The sequence below is a fragment of the Harpia harpyja genome, chromosome Z (assembly GCF_026419915.1).
Source record: "Harpia harpyja isolate bHarHar1 chromosome Z, bHarHar1 primary haplotype, whole genome shotgun sequence".
Taxonomy (NCBI): Eukaryota; Metazoa; Chordata; class Aves; order Accipitriformes; family Accipitridae; genus Harpia; species Harpia harpyja.
The window spans coordinates 98,549,668-98,574,273 of NC_068969.1; the positions used below are offsets into that span (position 1 = coordinate 98,549,668).

The 24,606-nt window shown below is 41.5% G+C and overlaps 1 protein-coding gene across 2 annotated transcripts in view; it reads right to left on the reverse strand.

Moving 5' to 3' along the window:
• The window catches only part of ITGA2 (integrin subunit alpha 2), a 70,170-nt gene extending 47,526 nt beyond the window's left edge, over positions 1–22,644 (reverse strand). Inside the window, exons 1-2 of one of the 2 annotated variants that reach the window (XM_052778992.1) lie at positions 22,507–22,644; positions 3,085–3,208 (exon numbers count right to left, since the gene is read on the reverse strand). In XM_052778992.1, the coding sequence (XP_052634952.1) occupies positions 3,085–3,208; positions 22,507–22,552 (170 nt within the window). In that variant the 5' untranslated portion in view covers positions 22,553–22,644. Of the gene's footprint in view, positions 1–3,084; positions 3,300–22,506 lie in introns of those variants that run through there. The other variant, XM_052778991.1, reaches the window with a different exon arrangement.
• Between the last annotated feature and the right edge of the window lie 1,962 nt (positions 22,645–24,606).

Sequence of the window (24,606 nt, forward strand, 5' to 3'; positions counted from 1 at the left end):
TGCAGTACAATCCGTCTTTTTAAAGATTATATTTATAAAATAACAGAGAATTTGGTCTCACTTTAAGGTTCAAACACAGACGATCTCACGACAGGGAGAACCAGAGCATAAACTGAACGATGTTTCTGTTGTGGCTAATTACTTGTGTGGTGGACTGCCTGAACTTTCCTAATTGATGAGTTTCTTTCGTGTTCACAATTTCCCTTGAGTTCATTAAAGAGCTCCTGTTTTGAAATTCCCACCAGACACCATGAAAAGCTTGAGCTGTGCTTGACTTGCAAGTTTGTCCTTATTTACGAGCATCACATGCCATCAATGCCCAGCAAACTAGTGTCCAATTATCCTGGATCATCTGACTCTCCACAAAAAGGGCTCCCTTGCTGGTTTGTGTCACAGCTTCCCAACACGTACCAGCCCCCTCTATAGCCCTGCGCTCCTGGTTGGACTGCCTTCCCTCTTCTCTCTGAACTCATCTCCAGGCAAAAGTGATAACATACTGCTGCATGCAGTCCCAATTCTGAAAAAAATCTCTTTTTATCATTTTCTGTAGCCCTTATTACCTCAGGAGATGTATCTCACAGAAATACAGCTGAATAATATAACTAGCATCTGCTGTTTTTTCTGTATCTCTCCTTTCTGCTCTTTGAGAGCGTACAGGAGGATTTTTAAAGCTGTATTTAATATAGCACCATGTGATTTCATTAACAGAAGCAAAGTCTAGGAAGTGATGAAATTTCAGGTTGATCTCAGATTCTGGATAACCTCTCCCTTGGAGAGATGTGCCACCCCAGCAGCATTTGATGTGGTGAGCAGCCCCACTGTGCCTGAACAGAGTTTTCAAGTGCATCACATTCTTGCTGCAAAACGATGGTCTCTTCATAAAAGCATACGGTGATAAATGCTCGCCTCTGACAGAAAGCAGCATCCTGATCTTACGCAAAGCTTGGACTGTTCATCTCACTCCTAGTTCAGCCATAGCGACAAGCGCTTTGAACATGGACTGCAGCCTGTGCGTTGCTTATAGGAGAAACCAACTCTACTGAACAGCTTGAGTATTGGGGTTTTTTTTAAATATTGCACACAAGAAAAAGATCTATTGTCCCAAGAAAGACAAAATAGCCTAGAAATGAAGAGAATAAGAGAGTAAACCATGGCTTTTTTTTTTAATCCTGTCTAATGATTTCTTGAGGGAGACTGAAAAGAGCTTTTCTTCACTGAAGAGTCTCTAACAGGTCATGGTTACTAGAACAACAGCTGATAAAATTCCCCTGACTTTTGGAGCTATGGTCAGACACTCTGTGAATGAACAAATGATGATGTGCTACATCTACATAAAAGTTTCCCAGATTCATATTATTCATATAGTTGGGAGAAGATAGGAAATGTTAGTCCAAAGTTACTTTCTCTCCCAAACTCCACCACACATTATCCAAGAAAGTGGTAGTGGGGGAGTTTTTATATCAGAATTAAAAATAAAACAGGGAAATATAAAACATAAATAGCTTGGGTGAGTCTGGAACCTAGCATTCCTGTTGCAAGCTTGTAGAAAAACTTACAAGAAGGAAAAAACACAGGACATAATTTCTCCATGTATGAGCCAAAGCATTCAATTCACTTCAGGCAGACATTCTTGTTATCCTTCAATGACTTCACACAGAAGTTTTAAAAAAAGAGAGCTCTGATCTATGGGTGACTAAACACATAATTAAAGCAGGCAGAAACGCAGTGAGAAGACACCACAACATCAGGCGAGGAGTGGGTGTAAGTTGGGAGCCTACCCAACAGAGGGAGAGGAAATGCGGAGCTCTTAGTTCAGAGGATACAGCTCTGCTCTCCGCTTGCTGTGCCTCCTGGTCACTGGTGGTAAACACAGTAACATTGGAGATGCAGTGAGGTCTAGGTAGTCTTACATCTTTGCACATGCAACCAATTGCAGCTGCACTGTATCTCTGTGCAGGGCTATGCATAAATGCTTCAGCTACCTCAATATTTTTGTATGGGCTTTTCCAAACTTTAACTGTAAAATACATTTTCATATGCATTTCTATGGCTTTCAGATTTTGACATCTTACCTTCTTTTTACTGAAGAAAGTTCAGTTACTTAGTATCTGTCCACCATCACTTAAACATGCCAGTTTGTGGCTATTTTAGTTCTGACACTGTTTCAATCTATGGAGAATGACACATCTAAAATGTCTCGGCTTATGATAATACATACAACCTGTGTGACTTTCTGCTATAGACTTAAAGCCATATATACATAAATAATCACTTAAAGTAGTTGAGTGCCACCAAATTATTTATAGACATATAGTCCTTGCCATGAAAGACACCTTAAGCTTTGTGGTTGCTGAGGCTGCAGAAGAGGAAACAATGTGTTTTCCACTAACAGGGCTTACTCTGGTTCTTTATGAAAACAACATTACTAGAAAAAATATTTTACTAATTACTCATCAAGCCCAATGTTGTGGCAACAGTGGATTTCACATCAAATTTTATGGCTGAAGAGATGCAGCAGACACAAGGCCTTTGCTAGGATTGTGTTACTAGATACATCCAAATACGCTGTCCCTTGAGAAGTGAACACTTAACACTGTATCAGACACAAAATTATATAAATTTAAGTTCACTTCATTTTAATATTAATAATTAGAACTTCCCAGCCCTAATAATTTGTTTTAACCTCAACAATGTTAAAATGGAAAAATATCCCACATATATGTAATGTGTAACAAAGATGCTATTGGTACAGGAAGGAATCAAATGAGAGTTAAAATTCTACAGAAATTGTGAGTCTGAGGAAACTGGTGTATTGGAGATGAAAGTAAAAGATTAAGAGAAAGACCTCAGATTGCATTGTGTAAAGGAAAAAAGCCTGAAGCTTCACACGCATACATCTTTAGAGTATTTCAACCTTTGTTTTAATAATGCAAGTATTTATTCATAAAAAGATAACTCTAATATAAAAAGGAATTAACTGGAATGCATTTAAATAAAATGTGGAATTATAAAAGAAAACTGAGTTGCAACATTTTTTCCTTAAGCTTTTAACTAGACATATAACAAGCTGTTCAAACTGCTTACCATTTGCCTTGTTCATTTATAAACTGTTGAACTGCATATCCAAACTGCTCTCTTGATGGACCAGAAAATATTTTTGCTTCTAGGAGCCCAACATTGTAGGCTTCACAGCAGTTATGAAGAATGCCTGTTAACAGAAAGATTATGATTATCACAGAAGCAATTAAAGAAGAATTTTGATCCCAGTGAAAAAGGCTCTTCATCTGTGCCAGCTCCCACAACGGAAGAAAATAAAATGTACCCTTTGACATGTGCAAGAAAAAAACAGCCTTTTCCCTACAGTACCCATCTGGCCATGCGTAATGCCTGTCTAGCACTCTTTACACGTTACAATATTGTGAGCAGGGATCAATGACTCATTCACAGTTTGCCTTAACAGAAGTTGCAGCATTACTAATGGGAATGTTTTAGCTGAAAGGAGGCAAGAAGTATGATTCAGAGGTCTGTTATCCTCCTTTACCTTAAGGGCAAACACATCAACGGCCTGCTGAGGTACATTAGACTCATAGGATCATAGAATCATTTAGGTTGGAAAAGACCTTTAGGATCACCAAGTCCAGCCATTAACCTAGCACTGCCAAGCCCACCACTAAACCACATCCCTAAGTGCCACCTCTACAGGTCTTTTAAATACCTCCAGGGATGGTGACTCCACCACTTCCCTGGGCAGCCCGTTCCAATGCTTGACAACTCTTTCGGTGAAGACATTTTCCCAATATCCAATCTAAGCCTCCCCTGGCGCAACTTGAGGCCATTTTCTCTCATCCTATCACTTGTTACTTGGGGGAAGAGATGGACACCCACCTCGCTACAACCTCCTTTCTCAGGTAGTTGGAAAGAACGATAAGGTCTCCCCTCAGCCTCCTTTTCTCCAGACTAAACAACCCCAGTTCCCTCAGCCGCTCCTCATAAGACTTGTGCTCTAGACCCTTCACCAGCTTCGTTGCCCTTCTCTGAACACGCTCCAGCAGCTCAATGTCTTTCCTGTAGTGAGGGGCCCAAAACTGAACACAGTACTCGAGGTGCGGCCTCACCAGTGCTGAGTACAGGGGAACAACCACCTCCCTGCTCCTGCTGGCCACACTATTTCTGATGCAGGCCAGGATGCTGTTGGCCTTCTTGGCCACCTGGGCACACTGCTGGCTCATATTCAGCCGGCTGTCAACCAGCACCCCCAGGTCTTTCTCTGCCGGGCAGCTTTCCAGCCACTCTTCCCCAAGCCGGTAGCACTCCATGGGGTTGTTGTGACTCACGGGCAGGACCCGGCACTTGGCTTTGTTGAACCTCATACAATTGGCCTTGGCCCATCAATCCAGCCTGTCCAGATCCCTCTGTAGAGCCTTCCTACCCTCGAGCAGATCAACACTCCCACCCAAGTTGGTGTCATCTGTAAACTTACTGAGCGAGCACTTGATCCCCTCATCCAGATCATTGATAAAGATATTAAACAGAACTGGCCCCAATACTGAGCTCTGGGGAACACCACTTGTGACCAGCCACCAACTGGATTTAATTCCATTCACCACAACCCTTTGGACCCAGCCATCCAGCCAGTTTTCATTAACATGCAGATGTGCTGACTGTAACTGCTAATGCTGTTTGTATTCTAGTGCCTATCTCCAACCTAATGTTTCAAGCACTGGAACAAAAATCAGATTATCTACTGCATCAGAAAACCTACATTTTTGAGTCATTTAATTATCATGCCAAAAGCCTTTGTTTTCAGTCCAAACAGTCTGAACAGTTGTCCAAACAGGAAAACTTAGAAATACAAACATGCAAGATAGAACTGCATTAATAAATCAAGACACTTAACACTGAAACTCCACTTTGCTGTGGTTATGGTATTAATTGCTTTTCCTTGGGCATTTGCATGCCTAGGAATAAGGGTATGCCACTCCATGCCATTTTGGGTGGAACTGGTAGTGTGGGCCAGGGACAAGGTCCTAAGTGTCACAAGTTTGCAGGGCATGGGGGCCCACTCCTCATTCATAAGGGACCTGATTTTTTCTGATCAAGAGCTGTAGGTGGACATCTACAAGAATGTCCACTACAGAAGCTGCAGAAAAAGGGCCAGAGTCCCCTAACAGCCAGGAGTAGATAACTCTACCCCCAGCTTGGAGGTGGAAGGACTGAGACAACGGTGGGATGCCAGGAACAAGTTACAGCACAGCTGAGGAACACCTTAGGGCTCCTGACAACCCTCCAAAAATGGCAGCGATGGAAGAAATCATGACCTGTGGTTGCACTGTGCAGTTACTGCCCAAGGTTCCCAGGTGAGGCAGGTTCACGGAGTTGCTCATGGGTTAAACATCACCTCTTACATTTCCCCGCCCTTCCTGTGTGCCCAGACAAAATGAGTTTTATCTGCTTTACACACAAAATATGCCTCACCATAGTTTTTTAGTATGAGTCATTGTGTAGTAAAGTGGCAGCCTTTATGATAATCCCTTATAACAGGGACCCTTTAAGGAGAGATGTGCCGATCTTTGGCATCTTAAAAATATAAGCTTAAATTCTAAGCGTTTCTCTAGTTTTGATGGGCACAAAGCTCATTGTCAATATCACTCTCTTCCAGGTCCCAAAACCAGCTTTGGAAGAGAGGTTAACAGGGATTTTATCAGCATAAAACAGCCCATCACAGTAGCATAGCTATAACAGTAATAACAATAATAACATCATAGTGAGAACATTAAACCACAGCTTTGCAGGCAAAGTTCACAACATGTAAAAAGTTTCAGTGAATTTTATACCTTCGCCCACAGAATAGAAAACACAAACATTTCTAGCAGAGACTAAATAGAACTCACACAACTTACTACTTTTTTACCACGAATTCAAAACAGGAAATCATGTATTAGTTATTTCAAACAACCACTATCTACAGTTGGCCTCTGGAAAGCAAGAAATCACCCTTTGCTAAAAGTATAGTTCCTTGAGAAACATCCTTAGAGATAAATATATTTCCTGAGTCATGTTATTTAAGACTGGAGAAGAGAATGTGTACAGACATATCACTGTGTTTTGCAATATTTTTGACACTAAACACAACCACATATGTTCATAGTTCATGTCTGGGTTTTGGGGAAAGGGAAAAAGAGGAGCCGAGATAGATATCAACTATTGCCAGTAATTCTTTTCTGATGTAATAAACTTGCATTTTATCGAAGTATTTTGCTCATGTCACATCCTAGGTTTATTTTTGGGTCTGTTGTTCTCAAATTATATTACACTTGGTCAGAAATCAAGCACAATTTAGCAGTGTCCCATTTTCAGAGGCCACAGAAGACTATACTGCAATGCCATCTTGCATGTAAATACAGAACAAGAATAACTCTCCAAGTTATATGGTGCACATTGAAATAAACCCTGGCTTTTGAATGAAGAGCCAAAAGTATTCTAGAATGATAAACATTTCCAGTCTGACTCCAAATCCAATGAAATCTAGAGAAAAACTCTTTGCTAAATGCCTTCTGTCTAAATGCACTGGTCAACTTCGGTGCAAATGCATGAAAGATCTTCTGAATTGTGTCCAAGGTGAGAGTTTTATTAAATGCTACAGCCAAGGCAAAAATTTCCAGAACTGGATAAAACTAGACAGACCACATGTCACAGCCAACAGCCTGAAGGGAAGTGCCTGTGCTGGTTTGAATTCCCCTAGGGTGCTGTGACAAGTCAGATGGGGGTCAACACAACACACACTGGGTTACACGTTGCCTGTCCACCCCCTCCCCACCCTCCCACTGCTGCTGCAGCATCCCTCCCTGGACTTCCCAGGGCTGCTGTTGTGGTCCTGCCTTCTCCAAGATGGTGGCTGATTCCAAGAAGCAAAGACACCGCCTGGCCCAGCTTGGGGATGCTTCAGCTCCTTGTGGTTCCTCTGGGCCTCATCATGGTTTATGGGAGCAATGCTCTTTTTTTCTCCTCAGCCTCCCATCCCATCTCCTCACTGAACCATTTTATCCATCCTTCCCATTTACCACTGGGGCTTGATTGTACTCTTTTTAATCATTTGCACTACTGGAGCATCAGAGCACTGCTCTTTGAGAGCAAGAATTTCTACGTGGAATAATAGGAAAAGTGTCTGCCAGAGGACAGGTCTCTTCTCAAAACTGCCTCTATCATCCTCACTTTCTGGCCAGGCAGCCAGCCAAGGATGGTGAAAAGAAAAGAGCAAAAAAGAAAACCCTGCCTCTGAAGATATGCTGTCATCTACAATATTCTTATGGATCATCTTTGCCTCTCACTCATGAGTGCTTTGCAAAATCAAAGTAGAAAAGCTGGCAAATACACTCTCACTCACCATGAACATTATCAAGTGAACCACAGTTTCAGCATTATTTCAGTCACAGACATTTTAAATTCCACATTTTTATAATCATTAGCAGGCTTCTGATTTTTAGATCTACTCCACACAAATCTTACTTGATTTGGGCGTAGCAAGTATATACTTGCAATAATATATTAGGCATTTTCCTCCATCTTATATAGTACTTACACTAGAAGGACATCTTTTATCCATTTTGTACATCTATCTACATACAGTATTCAGAACAAGAAATTCAAGCATTTGTAGCCAAAAAAAGACAAAATGCTAAGTTTGCTTCAAACCTATTTTAAGCCTGTGCCAGAATAAGAGGGTCTCTTTATGCATTAAAAGGGTGCCAATCATTGGAGCATCTAGGTTCAAAGTACTGTATATTCCAGGCTGGAAAGACTCAGTATCTGTTGCTGCCTTCAGGCAATGAACTTTGATAATTTAAGAATCTTGAAATAAAGAAAACTAGTTCACTATCTGGATTTTAATAGCTTTTGGTGACAGACTTCTACTTTGTGACCTAACAATCATGATGAGAGATTAGTCGGGCAAGTAAAAATCCAATTCCTAACTTCTGTCTGTAAATGGCACTTTATTTACAGTCAAATAAACAGACTGCATGGAACAAATGAAGCCAGATACAAGCCTAAAACTTCTGAAGGCCCCTCTGAAGACTTCAAAAGCAGCAGTTCCTCTTGACTGACTGGGTAGGGGGGCTTGGGCACTTTGGTTGAAAGAGGACAACTTCACTAAGCAGAGTAGCTCCCAACATAAAGCTTCAGACAAGAACAGTTAGAAAAAAATCCTTAATGGGATAAAAGGAACTGTAAGCTTTCCAATAAACTCAAGTATTTCTTTGCATGGTATTTTTTTTCTGCGAATTCCCGTATTTCAGCAACTGCATTATTGCAGTGTATACCACAGGAGCTCCAGTGTAGGAGTACAGCTACTTTTATACTTCTGCACCACCATTTTCTTGCTCCTAGTAGGTCGAAATATAATACATGTTCTGACTGGCACCTCTAAGCCTGAACGTGTGAGAATTCTTCCATAACTATAAATGACATGTCTAATGATGGCTATAATGCTTTCTATTTGCTGCCGTTGAAGTACAAGCTGAAGCAAGTTTATTGAAGTAATACCTCATATTAGGTACACCCAGTTAATAATTGTTTTGATTTTGTAAGCAAAGCTCACAGCTTAAAGTGAGCAAGCAGAAAAAGTCTGTTGGGTAATCAATCATTCAATGTCATGATTATAATAGTTCTCCAATTGTAACCCCTTATTCAGATTAATCAGTATAACAAAAAAATTGTTTAATTGGATAAGAAAAAATTAAATCAGATTTTGTGTATTTGATTACTTGGTTTGTGAAATAAGTTTATAAAAGTTTAATAAATATACTAAAAATATTATTAGTCTGCATTTTGTGTTATGTGTCATAATAATGTGTCATTTTGTTTTCAGTCTAAATAGTAAAACTGAATTTTCAATCACTTTATACTACATTGCCAAGGTGATGCTCCAATTTAAGACAGCAGCATGACAGAATCCCGTAATCATACAGACTCAGTTATGCCAAGTCTCAGCTCTCATTAAAACATCCAGTCAAACTGAGGCATTCACTGCTGCTGTTATTTATATACAGCTTGCGTCAAACAGGTCTAGCAATCACAGTATAAAGAAAAAAGACAACATGATGGAATTCGACCACTGAGTCTATAAGGATTCACCTCATGCTAAGCATTAGTTTTAAATTTATCTGGTATTAACCTTGCCAGTAGGAAACTTTACAATGAAGGAAACTTCATCACCTTTTTTTCCTTAACAGTACAGTGTTCCCTTCTTGAAACAACTATCAGCTATAAAACAGAAAAAGTTCATTATATAATTCAACTAAGTGACCATTTGTCTTCGTGAGTGAGCATTCACGCCAGTAACAATGCCAGGAGAGGGAACAGAAAGAGCCCCTATTGGCAGCTCCCCTCTGCTTGGTAGCACAGCCACAGCTACAACTGCTGCCCCTTCTGCCACCTCCAACAGGGCAGCAGACCCTGACAAACCCAAACCCAAAGTCATCAGCATGCTGGGGGATTTGGGGATGGAAAGGGTAAGCATATAGTCGCTAAAGAGCAAGGCCATGACCTGGCATTATGGTAAAACCAAGATAGTATTACATGCATTCTTGCATGGGTTTTTTTAGTCCATTAACTGTTTTGGAAAAAAAAATCAAAAAAGTCCCACTGGATTATTGTCTGCTTCCTGAAGCAGTTTCATAGATTGGCAGCCAGTAAGATGTGTACAGCCTACGTTGCCTTAATTGCTCAGTCTACCATTTTTTACAGTATCTATTCTTTCCAGAAGAGGGCTTTACTTTGCCCTTTATGTTAATCTGCTCCAAGAGAGGCACTACAAATTCCACAATGAAAATTTTCACTTGGTCTCAAAGATTTCTTCCTCCACAGAACACACATTGGCAGGGCCCTGAAGCCTGTCAGACCCTGCTGGGGGCAAAGAAAAGAAAGGGGTGGAAGGGATGAGAGAACTCATAACTCTTGCTTTCCACTGGCTTTGTCTCACAGCAGATTGCATACTCTGGTTCAAGCATTCTCCATGACTGAAGTATTTCTAAGAGCACTCTTTGGTGTGGATTTTCTGGTGTTTCGTATTGTGCAAGGTCACAGTGGATGTCCTTAGTTGTCAGGGAACTTCTAAAAACACTTTTGTCTCACTCCAATACCCAAATGGTTATTTTTTTCATACGTCTGCAAAAATTTGTTGAAACGGGCTCACAGGTTCCAAAGTTAGTAAGGGGGTACAGGCACCTACAGATACCGTTCACAATATAATCACCTACTGTCCTTGAAATATTAGGCAGCAGGTGGAATGAAGGCAGGAAGGGAAAGTAATAAAGTTATGAAAGAGGGCAGTCAAGTAGTATTTGCTTCATATTAAATACATTTAGTGTTACTTTACTGCTTTTTATTAGAAGGCAACAACATTTTGGTTTAAGAGTAAAGTTACTCCCTTATTATTCAGAACATATGTTATCAGAGCAATAATCCAAATGGAATTAGTCAACTATTCTTACAGAACAAACAATCCATAATTTGAACAGCTTTCATAATACATTGTGCTTTGAATGTTTTCTTGACAACACTGTGAATACATGAAGAACAAAACAGGCAGCATGCAGTTACTTTATTCTATTGAATTACAGTGCAGATGCTCTTCTTTGTGGCTTTCAGAAGCCACAGAGCAATTCTCGCTGCAATGAGCTTGTTCAAGGAGCAAATCTGCCACCAAAAAAGGAAATACTTTTTTTTTTTCTTTTGCTAATGTATTAGTCTTCAGCCTAATCCACTTTACTGTATTGGTACATGCATTGTATGCATGCACAGGTAATGACATCAAATCAAGATCCTTTCATGTAAAACAAGTAATTCTATATTGGTTGCACTGTTTGGAGCTTTTCTGTAAATGAACATCAATATAAAATACCTTTTTGATATATCTTTAGTATACTCAGTCAGGGCTAGGTGGAATCCAACCCACTTAATGCAGGGAAAATAGAGGACTACTTATAATTCAATCTGGAAAAGTATATTAACCTTTACCCAATATAGTCAATGTAAGTCACAAATATTTTCTCATTAGTCTTCTTCTGTATATTTACTTCTCTATTTTTTCTAATTTTTTTCTTCAATATGCACAACCTCATCCGTATATACTCATAATGTCAAGTAGGTATCTTCAGTTCATGCACTGAAACAGCAGTTTTCTAATCACAGTTAATCTGTTTTTATTTTAAATGGAACAGATTTCTTATTGAGAACAACATTCTAAATCAAGACAACATGAATCTCTGACAGGAATCAAAAGGGGCAAAGAATGCAATTGGCAAGACACTGGAGTTTTTGTACTAAAAGTCAGAATATTTTATAATCCTCACTTCAATTACTTTATTGATACTTCATTATGTTTACAGAAGCTTTAAAAGGCAAGTCTTCATTCTACTGCTTCATCTGGTTTACTTTCTTTTATCTTGAGGCCGACGTTTTCTTCACATCAGCTACAATATCTCAAACTGTTTAATAATTAACAGAGATTATAAAGTTTAGTGCAGAAATAAATTATAGGCCACAAAACCCCACCCCAAATCAAAACACCCAGAAGAAAAGAAAAACAAACCCTCATTGAGTAACAAATCCTCCCTCCCACCCCTTTTCCTCCCCTCTCCCCTCCCTCCCTCCAACAAGTTTTCTTAGCTTACTTGGCTAACTGCTTCTTCCTGGAAGTAGGTCAGCTTCCAGCCTCAAAGCCTCTGAGTGTGTGAAAAACTGAGTCACTGCCTTTCAGTTACAACTGTTTATGATCCAAGAAGCTGCACTGAAGAGTTACCAATAACCTGCTACAAAAGCAACCCAAACATGGTACGACACACAAATTGTGAATGAGAAGTTGGAGAGATTGGGATAACGTGGCTAGGTGCTGCCTAGTTTACTGTTCTGGCACTGCTGCAGAGTAAGAGATCTAATTAAATTTACCCATGACTGCATTACTTACTCTGAAAGACTTGTCTTTCTCTTGGTAAATCCTTATTTGTGGCCCACACATTGCCCTCCTTGGCTCCCAGAGCAGACAAATAAGCTCCTCTTCATCTGGAGTTAAGAAATCTCAACAACGTACTGTACACACAAGGACTGATTCCAAAGTAATGCTTAAGAGCAGTTCCTGCAAGACTGACAACTTCCTACGTGTTTTTAATAAAGACAGCAACTATTCAAGCCTACTCAAATTTATTATCCTGGCATGTTCCCATCATTAAGTTCAGTGGGAAAAACTTTTTTACAGAAAATTCACATAAATTGCATCTTTTTAATATGACCTACAGTTTTTCTTTTATCTTGGCACAACAAACAGGATTGTTTTAACTTTGCCCTTAGAGTACCACAATTTGTTCTCAACAATACCACAAAGAGATTAAAAGTACATGAGGCTAACAAACTGTACACACATATATGTTATATATGCAGTTAAGTCACTGGCTTCACAAGTAATGATGATAAAAAAAAACTTCACATGCTTCCCTGTGATAAAACCTGACTTTTCAAGAGGCATTTCACTCCAGCAAATTCTCTTCCCTTGTGTACACATTATCAGTTGTTTGCCTGTTTTTAAAACCAGCAGTATTTCCAAATATAGTCAGAGAAGCATGAGCCACATTACGACTGTAAGAGAGGAAATGCATGTCATCACACAGAAATCGATGTGACCGCTATGTCTATACCCTATTTGCCACATTTGCTCATCTCAGCTGCTATGAAAACATGTTTGTACAGACGAAAATGCATGTTTGCACGCAGGTATCAAGAAGATGGGAAAGCAACCAAAGGCATCTGTATTTCCCTATCCATATCACACTCTAGGCTATATGAAAATTCCAGTGTATTATAACATATTAGTGTATTGTATCATATTATATCACTGTTAAATGTGACCTGAAAAAGCTAAATTAGAAAAAGGCGAGAGACTTGCCATCACCATTGATCCTTCTCCTGCTCCAGTTCTGCAGCCTGCAGCATAAGGACTGCAGTAGCTTGAGAATAACCTTGCCACCATGCCACTTAGGACACTGTGTTTAGGACCCTGTTCCTCCCTCTCAGTTTCTCAAGAGCTAGCCACTAGCTCAGCTTTCTGCACTGTACACAGACAACCCCAGAAACAAGAACAGCCCTCAGCTGTAAAAAGTTTGCTACATCAGCTTCCTGAAGAAAACCTCCAAAGCACCACAGGATATATAATACAATAGTTGGAAGAGCTATAATTATCAGAACTTTTGTTTTCCTATGGCAAGCTTAACAACTATTTCTCTCCCCTGATTGTAATGGGAGCTCATGGCCTGGCAGCCTGAATGGTAGGTAGGTGGCCCCACTCACTCATCTGAAATTCCTCCTTAATGCACACTGAAATGATCAATTCTGGCACCAGATAGGACCTAGGCAGAATTTGGGCTCATTAAAATCAGGAAAACAATCCAGGAAGCCCGGACTTCAGTAGCTGCCTAACCCAGAATGAACTTAAAATTATGTATCACTTAGGTATCATAGCACAAAGTTGCATAAAAAGTTATAACATGATTGAGGTGTAGAAGCACATCTAAGAGCAAGGTAACCTACCCCACTGTAGACCCACTCTGATATCATGGCCAGAGGTGATGAATGCTTCGTGATTAAATAACTTCTGCTCTAAATAATTAAATGATTTAACTAAATAGCGAAATAATTTCTTTTTATGCACTGCCTATTTACCAAATGTGAATTGCATGAGCACTCCAAAAGGGCCAACTCAGGACTCTTCTCTCAGCGAAGTGCCCCAAATGTTAGGCCACAGGCAAGATGTGTCTTTGCTTGTCTGCCTGGAAACACGAATATGCATCCTGGGATGAGCTAAGACCTGGCTTCAACAGCAGAGGTAGAGAGTGCTTCTCCAACTACTTTATTGCCTGGTAGCAAAGATGCTTCTGGAAAATTTTTAGAGGCAAGTCTACATCACCGTGAGACTCAAGGGAGAATTAAGCCCATGTTTTCCAGGTGACTATTACCATCACTTCTCAGGCAGCTAGTTCTTGAAAAAAAGCTGAACTACACACCTACCTCCCAAAATTCTTCCCCACCCTTGACCTCAGGGGAAGGAGGCACCTCATGCAGGTGCCTGAGAAGGATGGAGTTCAAACACTCCCATCAACCCACAGCTTAACTGCAGGAGCCTTCCTGCTTTGCAAGCAAATATTTTTTGTGCACTTTAAAAGCGGCTAAATGTCTCTGTTGAGTCCAAGGCACTGAACTCTGCACTGTGGGGCACAGGGACCAGGTTTCAGGTGAAGTGGGGCTGCAGCATGCACTCTCCCAGCCCTCAGCCTGCAGACTAGACTCTGGTATATCCAGATGCCTGTGGTCAGGTGGGTGACGGGCTGTATCTCCAGTCAGAGTTTGGAAAGAAGTTATCTTTGTTGTAAAATGCAGCCATTGTACATTTTGGGGTCAGTGAGAAGGGGCCATGTACATTTAAGAAGAGTTTTCTGGAGATAATACTTGCTTCCACAAAAGCAGAACAGTTGCTTTTTGTCTTCAGAGAAGCAAAGTCTATTGTAGCTATCAACTTCTCAGAAAGACAACTCCAGAGACTCTTACAGTATTTTTTTACTGTTCAATATGATGAACTGGCTTTGGGCAGTTTGGAGAAGAAACAAAAACAAAAAAAGAGACAGTGAAATGAAAGGATATTTAGCTAGAGTTCAATGGATAACTATTATTAGCACAGCTACTAAAGGACTACTATCCAAGCAGTGCTGCTGGATTTTTTCCTCTGTTTATTGTTTCGCCCATCTTAATAAGAGAGTTACTTCATTTTCAGTCATTTCTGCTATTCTAAATTTGACCTATATGTATTTCAGGCATATTTAAATAGGAACTCTATTTGGTAAGCATGGTTAGATGAAGTGTCAGGCCACTTAACTTTTTTCCACTTAGGAAAAGTTAGCTAAATTCTCATTTAAGAAATTTCAGCTAAATCTGAATTTAATATCTATTAATCCAATCAGTTCTATGTGCGTTTGAAGTACTGCATATAAAGATAACTGAATTTTACACTACACAGTAGGAATACTGGATTAAACTGCTCTCATGTTCATTATTAGAGCACTCACTGTCTTATTAGACTTTACAGTTAAGAAAGTAGAATTAGTGAAAAACTATTTAATAAAATGTTCTGCCTGTCTTCAGCTAGCAATTACCTTTCACCTCAAATAGAAAATGCAAATAAGGATACAGGCATAGAAACATTTGAGTCACACACCCTCCATTGCAATATTTGGTAACCACCTAGGACACACTAGTTGCCTGGGGACAAGATACCTCACTTGCTTCTGCTTCAGCCAGGTGTTTATCAAGAGGATTCTTCTGTTTTACTTTCCTTATTGTTACTATTAAGAAACCAGGCCACTAACGCTTGACACAGGTTGCCCTGATTTGGACACCTACGTAGACTTTTACCCAAGAGAATGGGATGAGCCAAGAGTAAATTTAGGCTTAAAGTCTGGTAAATTACTGATTTGTTGTTTTAGCAGATTATCTAATGAAGTAGAATTTCTTACCCGGTGTGCTTTTGCAGTTGAAGGGAGACATGAACACAACAGTGACAAGAACTGAGAAGTGACTGCTGAGTACGTGGAAAAGGCAGACAACCTGCTAGCTAACCCAGCCAGTTTACCTGCGGGCAGCTGCCTTACTCCAGGCAGCATAGAGCATGACACAAACACATCCCTCAAAAAGTGCTGGGTTCACAGCTTCTCATAATGGCATCCATTGCTGCACTAAGCTCACGTGAGCCAAGCGTGGGCCAACTAGTCCTCATTCAGATAAGAAGTCTGATCTTGCAGTTGGTTGAGGTAGTTATTTACTGGGTAATCCAGTGGGTCAGGCAGCCTGGGCATCTGCAGTCTTACCGTTACATACAGCTTTGTGTTGCAGCCTTAACACAGCATCAACTGCTGCCAGCTTTCTTGCTTAAGGGTCACTTATATTTGAGATATAGCTAGACAGGCAGATAGATAGATAGATTGGTAGATAGATGAAAGGTAAAAACCTAATTCAATCTTTTCCCACCACTACTCCCATCCTCAAACTCTATTATTTCCTTAGGTATTTCTACTGTGTGATACGCTCCCTTCCAGAATTGTGTTGTTAACAGTAATTTTCCTCAAGATTTCTTCATTGTCTGTTCTTTAGAAATAACCAACCATATCAGCCAAGGAGATTTGTGTGATTAAAAAGACACCCTGTATGAAATAAAGGAAGAATTATGAACTTGGAAGCAGGATTCAAAGGGCAAAATAAATCAGGAATAAGGCAAGAGAGTTCCACCAGGGCTGTGCGTAACTCCCAAGCCCTTCACCCTGCCTACCAGTAATTTAAAGGGGACAAAAGAATCCGTGACATTCATCATGTGTGACATTCAACCATGCAGATGCCATTCTGTTATGAACAAAATGTCTTTGCTCATCCTGCATTCAAAGAGCCTGTGTTGATCTTACTTCTTTGCCTGTATAATTCCTCTTTTAAGTCCTGAATAATATGCAAGTCTTACTAGATTTTTTTAAAGAATATGTATCTCCAAGAGAAAATAAAACTACTTAGTCCTTTGAAGATCCTGAAATGCTCTTCAGGGACTAATTCAAAGTAACAATTACTAGCACTCAGTATATTAAGTTTATTTGGTAATTCAGAACTCCCAGCCTGATTTGGAAGCGATGGAAATGCTCACACAGCTTATGTGTGAGCTAGCTCCCTAGGCTCCACTACACAACTTTAGTATTCTGCACCTCCAGAAAACGAGTGCAGCATGAGCAGGAAGAACATTATTGCATATTGCTTTACAGGGATGCACTCACACTCAGCTAACATATTCATTTATTTTTATTACCCTTTTATCGGTGCCTTGAGAAGGGGGTATGTTCATACAACTATTTAGCACAGATACGTGCTAAAGGTTTACAAATAAAAATCCTTCTCCATTATCTTTTTTAACTGAAATGAAAACCAAGGCTGACACGGTTCTCTGATGTCCTTGACTAATCTGAATGGGAACAGCACAGCCAATTTTTTTACACAAAAACCAAGCTTATCAACTTGCTTTCTCTCGCCATCCAGGGTCTGAAATTGTAACGCAGTGCAGTATCACAGGGCCAGAGATCACTATATGAAAAAGAAGTCCTGTATTTTAAAACTGCTAATGGAAATGTCCTAAGCCAAGCAGATAACGTGTTGGTATGCAAGTACATGGCTTCGCCGATGAGAATCCAGTCTGTGTCCTGTCTGCATGTCGGCATGGTCACCATGGAAATGGGAACCAGCCTGCACAGAGCCTAACAAAGGGAACTTTTAAATGAAAATAACAACACTGGATAGAGACTGCCCAAGATTTCTGCTGGGGAAGATGACTTGCTTTACTTGTCTGAAGATGTGGAAATTCCCTTTTACCTGCATTAACCCTAAAGGAAAGTATTTTATTCACTTTTAGCTGTTTTGACATTAAGTCATTACTTTGGCAGTTCCAGTTATTAGCCCTCATGAAAATACATTACATGAAGAACATGTAAACCCACTTTCATTCATTCAAAATTAACAATAGTGAAGAAAGACCACAATGAATAACATTTATATAGTGGCTAAGAAACACAATAAAACCAAGGAGCATCAGTCCTTTTACTTCTTAAATGAAAATTCTGTGTCACAGAATCAAAAAAGCAAAGAGCAATTTGAAAATTGTTCCAGAGCCAGACAGCACACAGTTAAAACTCGTTGGTAAGGTCTTATGTTGACTTTGCCCAAATTATACACAAATAAGTATTAACTGTTAATGAGTTTAGGAGTGTGATGGTAATACCCTGTGTGCTTTCTAAAATAAACATCACTTGTACAAAATACAAGTCCTGTAATACAGTATGAATGAAGCCTTACTTCAATGCACAATGCTGTGAAAGGCAAAACTCAAAAAATAATATATAATAATGCTCCTACTATCTGACAAACTCTCTTAAAGTAGGAAAAACTAGAGACAGTTTTAGTTTAAGAAGAGTTCACGTTTGGGTCCTGCTTTCAAACAATCTCCAGATTTCAGAATGGTTGGGTCCTGCTTTCAAACAATCTCCAGATTTTAGAATGGTTTTTAACATCAACATTACTCACAAATACAATAATAAAACAGCAAAGTAACAAAAGATGATCACAAAGAGGGAGAAGGGCAGAAATTAAGATGAGTTGTACAGCCCTTTAAGTTGGTATGTGTGCATGTGTGTTATGATCATATGCTGCATTTTGACCTGGACTTCTGGCTTCATTTATTGCACCAAATGTGCAATTTTCACTTGCTATTATTAGTTTAGTCCTTGCTGCTCAGTACATGGCCTTGTACTTTTTATGTATACTATTTTAACCTACTGAATTAACAGCTTTCTTGTGGATTCATCTCTACGTATCTTGACCACAAGCATACAAGTATTTGCAAGCGACAGAGAATTTATTTTTCAACACTCAAATAAAATGAAAGATCATCCTTAGGCCCAATTTAAAAAAAAAAAAAAAAAAAAAAAGATTAAGGTCAAAAGTACCTACCACTTTTGAATATCTACTGATACAGCCAAAACTTTATTTCTTCACAATACTTAGCACATTTGAAATACAATTTCCATTGACTTCATTCACAGCTGTGAATACACAGCAGCTTTGCATGTCAAGATGCACTTCCATGACCAGCTCAAGCCAGTGGAAGTGCTGGCTACCAGCAAGAGGGAACTTTTCCAGCTTCCTTCCGTCCTCTGGCCATGAGTTCTGACTGTCCCCTATGGAAGCGCTAACACTTACATAAATTGCTCAAGTGAACAGGATCAGTTTAGCTCATCTCCAAAACTGACCTGGCCCAAAAAAGGGAAAAAATTACTCAGGCAAATGGGTCCCTGACCTGTTCCCCAGACCGAGCCCCAGAAAGTGGTGAGAACATGCAATCAGGAGCGGACAAAATGTCCTTGCAGCGTCAGCCCCACATTCAGGTCAGCTTAACCAGATCGTGAAAACGCAGCTTCAGTTTTGAGAACCCCTGGCTGAGCAAAGAGAAAGAGAGGAACACAAAAGCTCCAACCACATGTCAAAGATTTGATTTAAATGACTCGCCTGAAACTGCACTCAGCTTTTGTGACAAAAGGGAGAGAAAGAATCCAATTTTGCAAGGGAAAAAAAAAAAAAATTCCTTTCTCTTCATCCTACCTTTCTTCCTCATTCATAGAGCACCTTCTAATTTCAAAACTAAGCAAGGCAGGAGTCCCAGCCTCTTCTCCCATCACAGTACCTTCCCCTGTCCACAGGCAGCGACAGCATGATGCATTGATGCACAGAAGGGTCAAATCCAGGTTGCTAACTTATTTCAGGCACTTCCTAACTTTTGCATGTTAAACTCTGTTCTTTTATTACAACTTTCATCCCAGTTTAAAGAAAAGTGATCTGAAGGAAAAGATTATGTTAGTGGGGTCCTCTCCTATCCCGTTATACAGCTCTACAGCCCATTGCCAACAAGGTCCCCAGAACAACAGGATGTTTTTAATCAGCAAGGGTCAGATATGTACCAAACAGAAAAGGGGTTACACTTGGAAATTCTGGATTCCACCCAAAGTTCCAGAGAAACCCCACCCTCCCAATTTCAGATAGGGCTGCTTTCTCCTCCAGGCTGCCTGGGTCCCACAAGGAAGCTTGAGAACTCGTGGTCCTCAGGTGGTACACCTGTGGCCCAAAAGGCATAACCCTTATTTAGCTGTGATTTTTCACTTCAGAGTTATACCGTGAGGGATGTGTGCTTCACGGCGTGGGGATTTTAAGAACATCTCAGCATTATATCATTCATGTCCTGGGTTGCTGGAGGAAGGTGTGTGGTGGGCTTGAATGTGAAGGCCTGCTGCGATAGTATAGGTGAGGTCACACTAAACTTTACTTTCTCCACTAGGCATGGTCCTCCAACACTATCACTTGAGAATTGACTCCAAGGTTAATTATTGTCATAAAAGGGAGAACAAGCTGATTCACCCAGACCCCAGGAACCAGCTAACAGCATCCAGTATGGACAATCAGCAGACCAGGATCCAGAAGCAAACTGGAAAGCAAACTGCCTCAAACAACAATGGAGATTGCTGTAAAAATACCAAATAACATGAGAACACAAGAGAAAGAGTTTGTACGTTTGCAGGGTAGACTAGACCTCCCAAAGAAACAGCTAAACCCCACCGCAACTCCAACAGCAGAGGAAGTCTGACCGAGCTCCACACCAACGATGGACAGAATTTATGTTAGAATCAAGCTGATAAAAATAGATTTCTTTCCAGTGGAATGCAATTTTCCAAAGATTTGTTACTTGGCGAAATTTAGGTAGATTTTCAAGACAATGCAAATAGCACCTTCCTGCCAAATTTCAAATCTCTCCTCTGAAGCACAAGGGCACTAGAGCTTTCCAAAGAAAATGTTACCAGAATTGAGCCCAGGAAAGCTACTGTATTTTCCACTGGCCTCACTCTCAGAAAGAGCTGGGCTATTTTGGCTCTGATTTTTAAGTACAGGCTAAGGAAAAAACTGGATGCTTAAAATGTAAATTTAAAGAACTAGATGTGGCAAATTTATAAGCAGCTAAGAGCTGTGTGTTACAATGGAAAGCATCAGGCTTTGTTGTATAGGTTGCCCTGTAAGTCCTTCACTTATTCCTCTTAACATAATCTACTTCTGTATGCTATATACTTTTTGGTCAATGAGTAACAAGGTTGGTAGCTAAGTCATATTATCAAGATGGTAGTTCTATTGCATTTCTATTCCCTTCTTCTTGTAGCATCTACAAAGTCTTAGTGACTTTCCAAACACAAAAGTACACACCAACAATGAATAACCCACACCTTTACTAACCATTGCATTACCTTTAGCTGAGTTTGGAGACACAACAAAGCAATACCCCTACGTGGTCCATTTAATATAGCTGATAATTCAGAAGTTAATATACTGACATAAAATCAAGTTTATTTTAAACTTGGAATATTTTCTTGAAGTACTGACTAATTCAGCTAGGCTAGCCCAACTAAATTCAAGAATATTGCCTTTGAAAGTAAAACAGTTCATTACAATTCAATCAACTTGGAAATGATTATGGGAGAGCTACAAAACTACCACCACAGCAGGACTCCAAATCGCTCAGGGAAAGTGCTCGTGTGCTGAAACTTTCTTTTCCCTGCTACTTCCACAAGACCAGAAAGGCCTAAGTGAGCGAGTATTAACTCAGCAATTACATCCGCTAACATCAAATGTCACGACACATCTGAAGTCAAAATAATGACAGCTTTGAACTGTATAAATGAAGACAAATCATGGACAGTGCCTGAACAAGGCAGACCTATCCCACTTGTCAGTCTCATTGCCAGGGGAACCCTCCTCTTGCAATCAGTCCTTATCTTCTGCTTTCAGCACCGCTCTACAAACCTTTGCAAGTCTTAAGACCCCATGAATTACGGGGCATGTTAATGGTCCTGGTGTGCAGCAACTGTAACCACGAGAATAAAAGCTGGATTAAGAAAAAGTTCAGAGTGAACGTTTTGCCCACTGATACCTTCAAGAATTTTTTATTTTTAAGAAAATTACCAGGTTGTTTGTATACTGTGTATCTCATCAAAGGTTAGTATTTCAGCATTTGACTTCATACCCTGCAGCCGCACATTCCACTGCGGCGCTCGCTATAGTTACTGAAAGAACAAGTTGGAACAGCTCATCAGTGAAAACTCATTTTTATGCTGCTTCTTCAGCGACTTGCTAATTAAGCGTTTGCAAGAGTATACAGTAATATTAAAACTCTGAAAGTGCTTGGGAATTTGCTCATGGCAAGTGAATACGATGGCTTATTATTCCCAGGAAAAGATATGTAATGGCAATTTAGTCAGCCAAGAGAAGGAGGAGATGGTTCAAGTTTCCCTGTCCTTTTCCAAGGAGCGACATCTGCCCAACAGGGTGGGAACAGACCTACAGGACTCCTGCAAATTAGGAACAGCATTCACAACGTGCATACCATCCCCTTTAAAAAGGCATAACCACCATATCACTGTAAATTCACGCATCAAACTGCACCCATTCCCCCCAACTCCAGCGCACGCATGCTCCATTTTACGGAAAGGCGAACTCCATGCCAATCCAGGAGCTTAGGGGTTTAACCTGCTTTAAAAAAGCCGCCGATGCATCGCGCTCCAACGCGCGGCCACAGCCACACCCGCTGCAAGGCCCAGAAACCACCCAGGCGCTCGCAGCGCAGCGCTCACCGCCCGGCTCTGCCCCGTCCCCGGCGCAGCGGTGAGGGGCGGCAGCGGCGGCCGCAGCCGCAGGCGACCCCCCCGCGCCCGCGGGGAGACCTTCCGCGAGCTGGGGGCGGGGGGGGGGGGGGGGGGGAGACCTTCCCAGAGAGACCTTCCCAGAGCTGGGGAGGGGGGAGAGAGACCTTCCCAGAGCGGGGAGGGAGAGAGAGAGAGAGAGACCTACCCAGAGCGAGGAGCAGCGGCGGCAGCGCCGCGGCCGCGGAGCCCATGGCGCGGTGCGGAGGCCGGGCCGGCGCCGCTCCCGAGCTGGCCGCTTCCCAGGGCGGCACTGAGCTCCACCTGCTCCTCGCCGCCCCGAAATACCCCTCCTCCTCCTCCTCCTCCTCCTCCTCCTCCTCCTCCTCCACGCCCCCGGCGCTTTGCGGGTGAGGAGCGGCCGGAGGCAGCTCCCCCCCCCCCCCGCCCCGCACCCGCCGTGTTCGCCGGCGGGGTCCCGGCGGTCCCCTGCAGCCTCTGCAGCCGGGTTGTCCCCCTCGGTTCTCCCCGTTTCAGTCCCTAGAGGAGACACCCGCGCTGCCCCGGCGGGCGCTGCCCAAGGCTGCGGGTTCGCTCCTCGGCGCTGCGCTGGAAGGGAAGGGCTGAGGAGCAAGGACCTGCCGCCGGCACGGCAGGACCCGCCGCCTCAGCCCTGGGTACCCTGAGACAACGCTTGGGGCGGGGGGCGGACGGGGGTGTGGGGTGTGCCTGGGATGCGTTTTTCCGAGTTCTGGAGTCAGAAAAGTGTAGAGCCGTGGTAAAACGTGGATTTGTGTTACAGCGGAGAGTGGCTGTCTTCCTCGAGTATTAAATTGCACGTTTAATGACATTGAGGCTGTATCTTCTCCTTTAAATGAAATTCCTGCAGAATATGTCCTCAGCTATGCAAGAGCGTAACAGGATCCAGAAGCCTTGCCACACAACCGACCCGAAGTTGGCAACGATGGTGAGGATGTATTGCCTGTGCAAAATACTGTCTACGTTGGCGGTGGTGCCAGGCCAGTAGCCAAGGGAGACAGTGTGAATCAAAGCCAGTAAAAAAAGGGAGGTGAGGATTTCAACTTGCTAAGAAATCAGGAAGAAGTGCAAAGTGCAGGGTACCTTTGTGCTGTGCAGCCTTCAGCCTATCTAGCCTTGTCAGCACTATTTGAATACTGTATATTCAGAGTATTTGAGAAACATTCACTTTCTCCATCCCACAGTTCTGGTAAATATCAAAATCTGTGGCGCTAGCTTTTCATATGGGATGTATTCTTTTGTGTAACAATGATTTCTGCTGAATAATTCTGAACTTCTTGGCATTAACATTGTGTAATGAAAAAGACAGTTTGCCTGGAAAATTGAAAGAGAAATGCTTCCTTCCTTCCCCTTTCTCAACATCTAGGTCATCATCATTTAAGTGTGACCGCACCTTTTATCTCAGGAGTGCTATAAAAGTACACGTCTTCTCTCAGTTTCTTATTTCTTTTTAACATTCTGAATCTGAACTGGAAGTTAAAGTGAAGAAGCCTGTGAACAGGTGGTGTAGTTGGACAGGTATTTATTTGGACATTGGTTCTTTATGGACATCACGTAGTTCAAGAAAACTCTGCCAGACATTAAAGTCATTGGTGGAAGTAGAGCGGGGACCTGTCCCTGCATAACTCACATTGATTTCTTACATGTATTTATTCTTTTAGGACACACAGGCATGTTACTCATCCTAACATGTGAACGTGCACATGGACTCGCTGTGAGCACTTCCCAAGACGCTGTCACTTCCAAACTCTGAATACCTCGGTCAGACGTTACCAGAAATGACTCACATGTCTCTCAGAGCAGTCCCTGGGTTTCCTCTTCACGGTGCCACAGCAGCCCTGCAAACTTCAAGGTGCAGCAGCTACCTCAGGCAGAAATGTCAGCTTCAGTACCGAGTGTGATCCAGTGACCAGCAGGCAAATTGTCACCTGGAGAGCAGCTCCAGCCCCTTCTCTTCCCGTCTGCACTGAGTGTATAAATATGTGTGCAGCTCTGGGACAAGGAGGAAAATCCGTACTTCCACAAGGAAGAAGAACACTACTTAAGGGATACTAATTACAGGACAATAACAAAAAAAAAAATCCAAAACATAGAGAAAAATGTTTTCTGAATAGATGAAATAAACCTAGAATACCCCTCTCTTCCACCCTAAAATAACCTCTGCAGACTAAGATGTCTCAGTTTCCTAAGAACCAATGTCTTTGATTCAGTTACATCATTCTAATTCTAAATATACCCTAAGGATACGAAACTTTCTTCTTCATCCAGA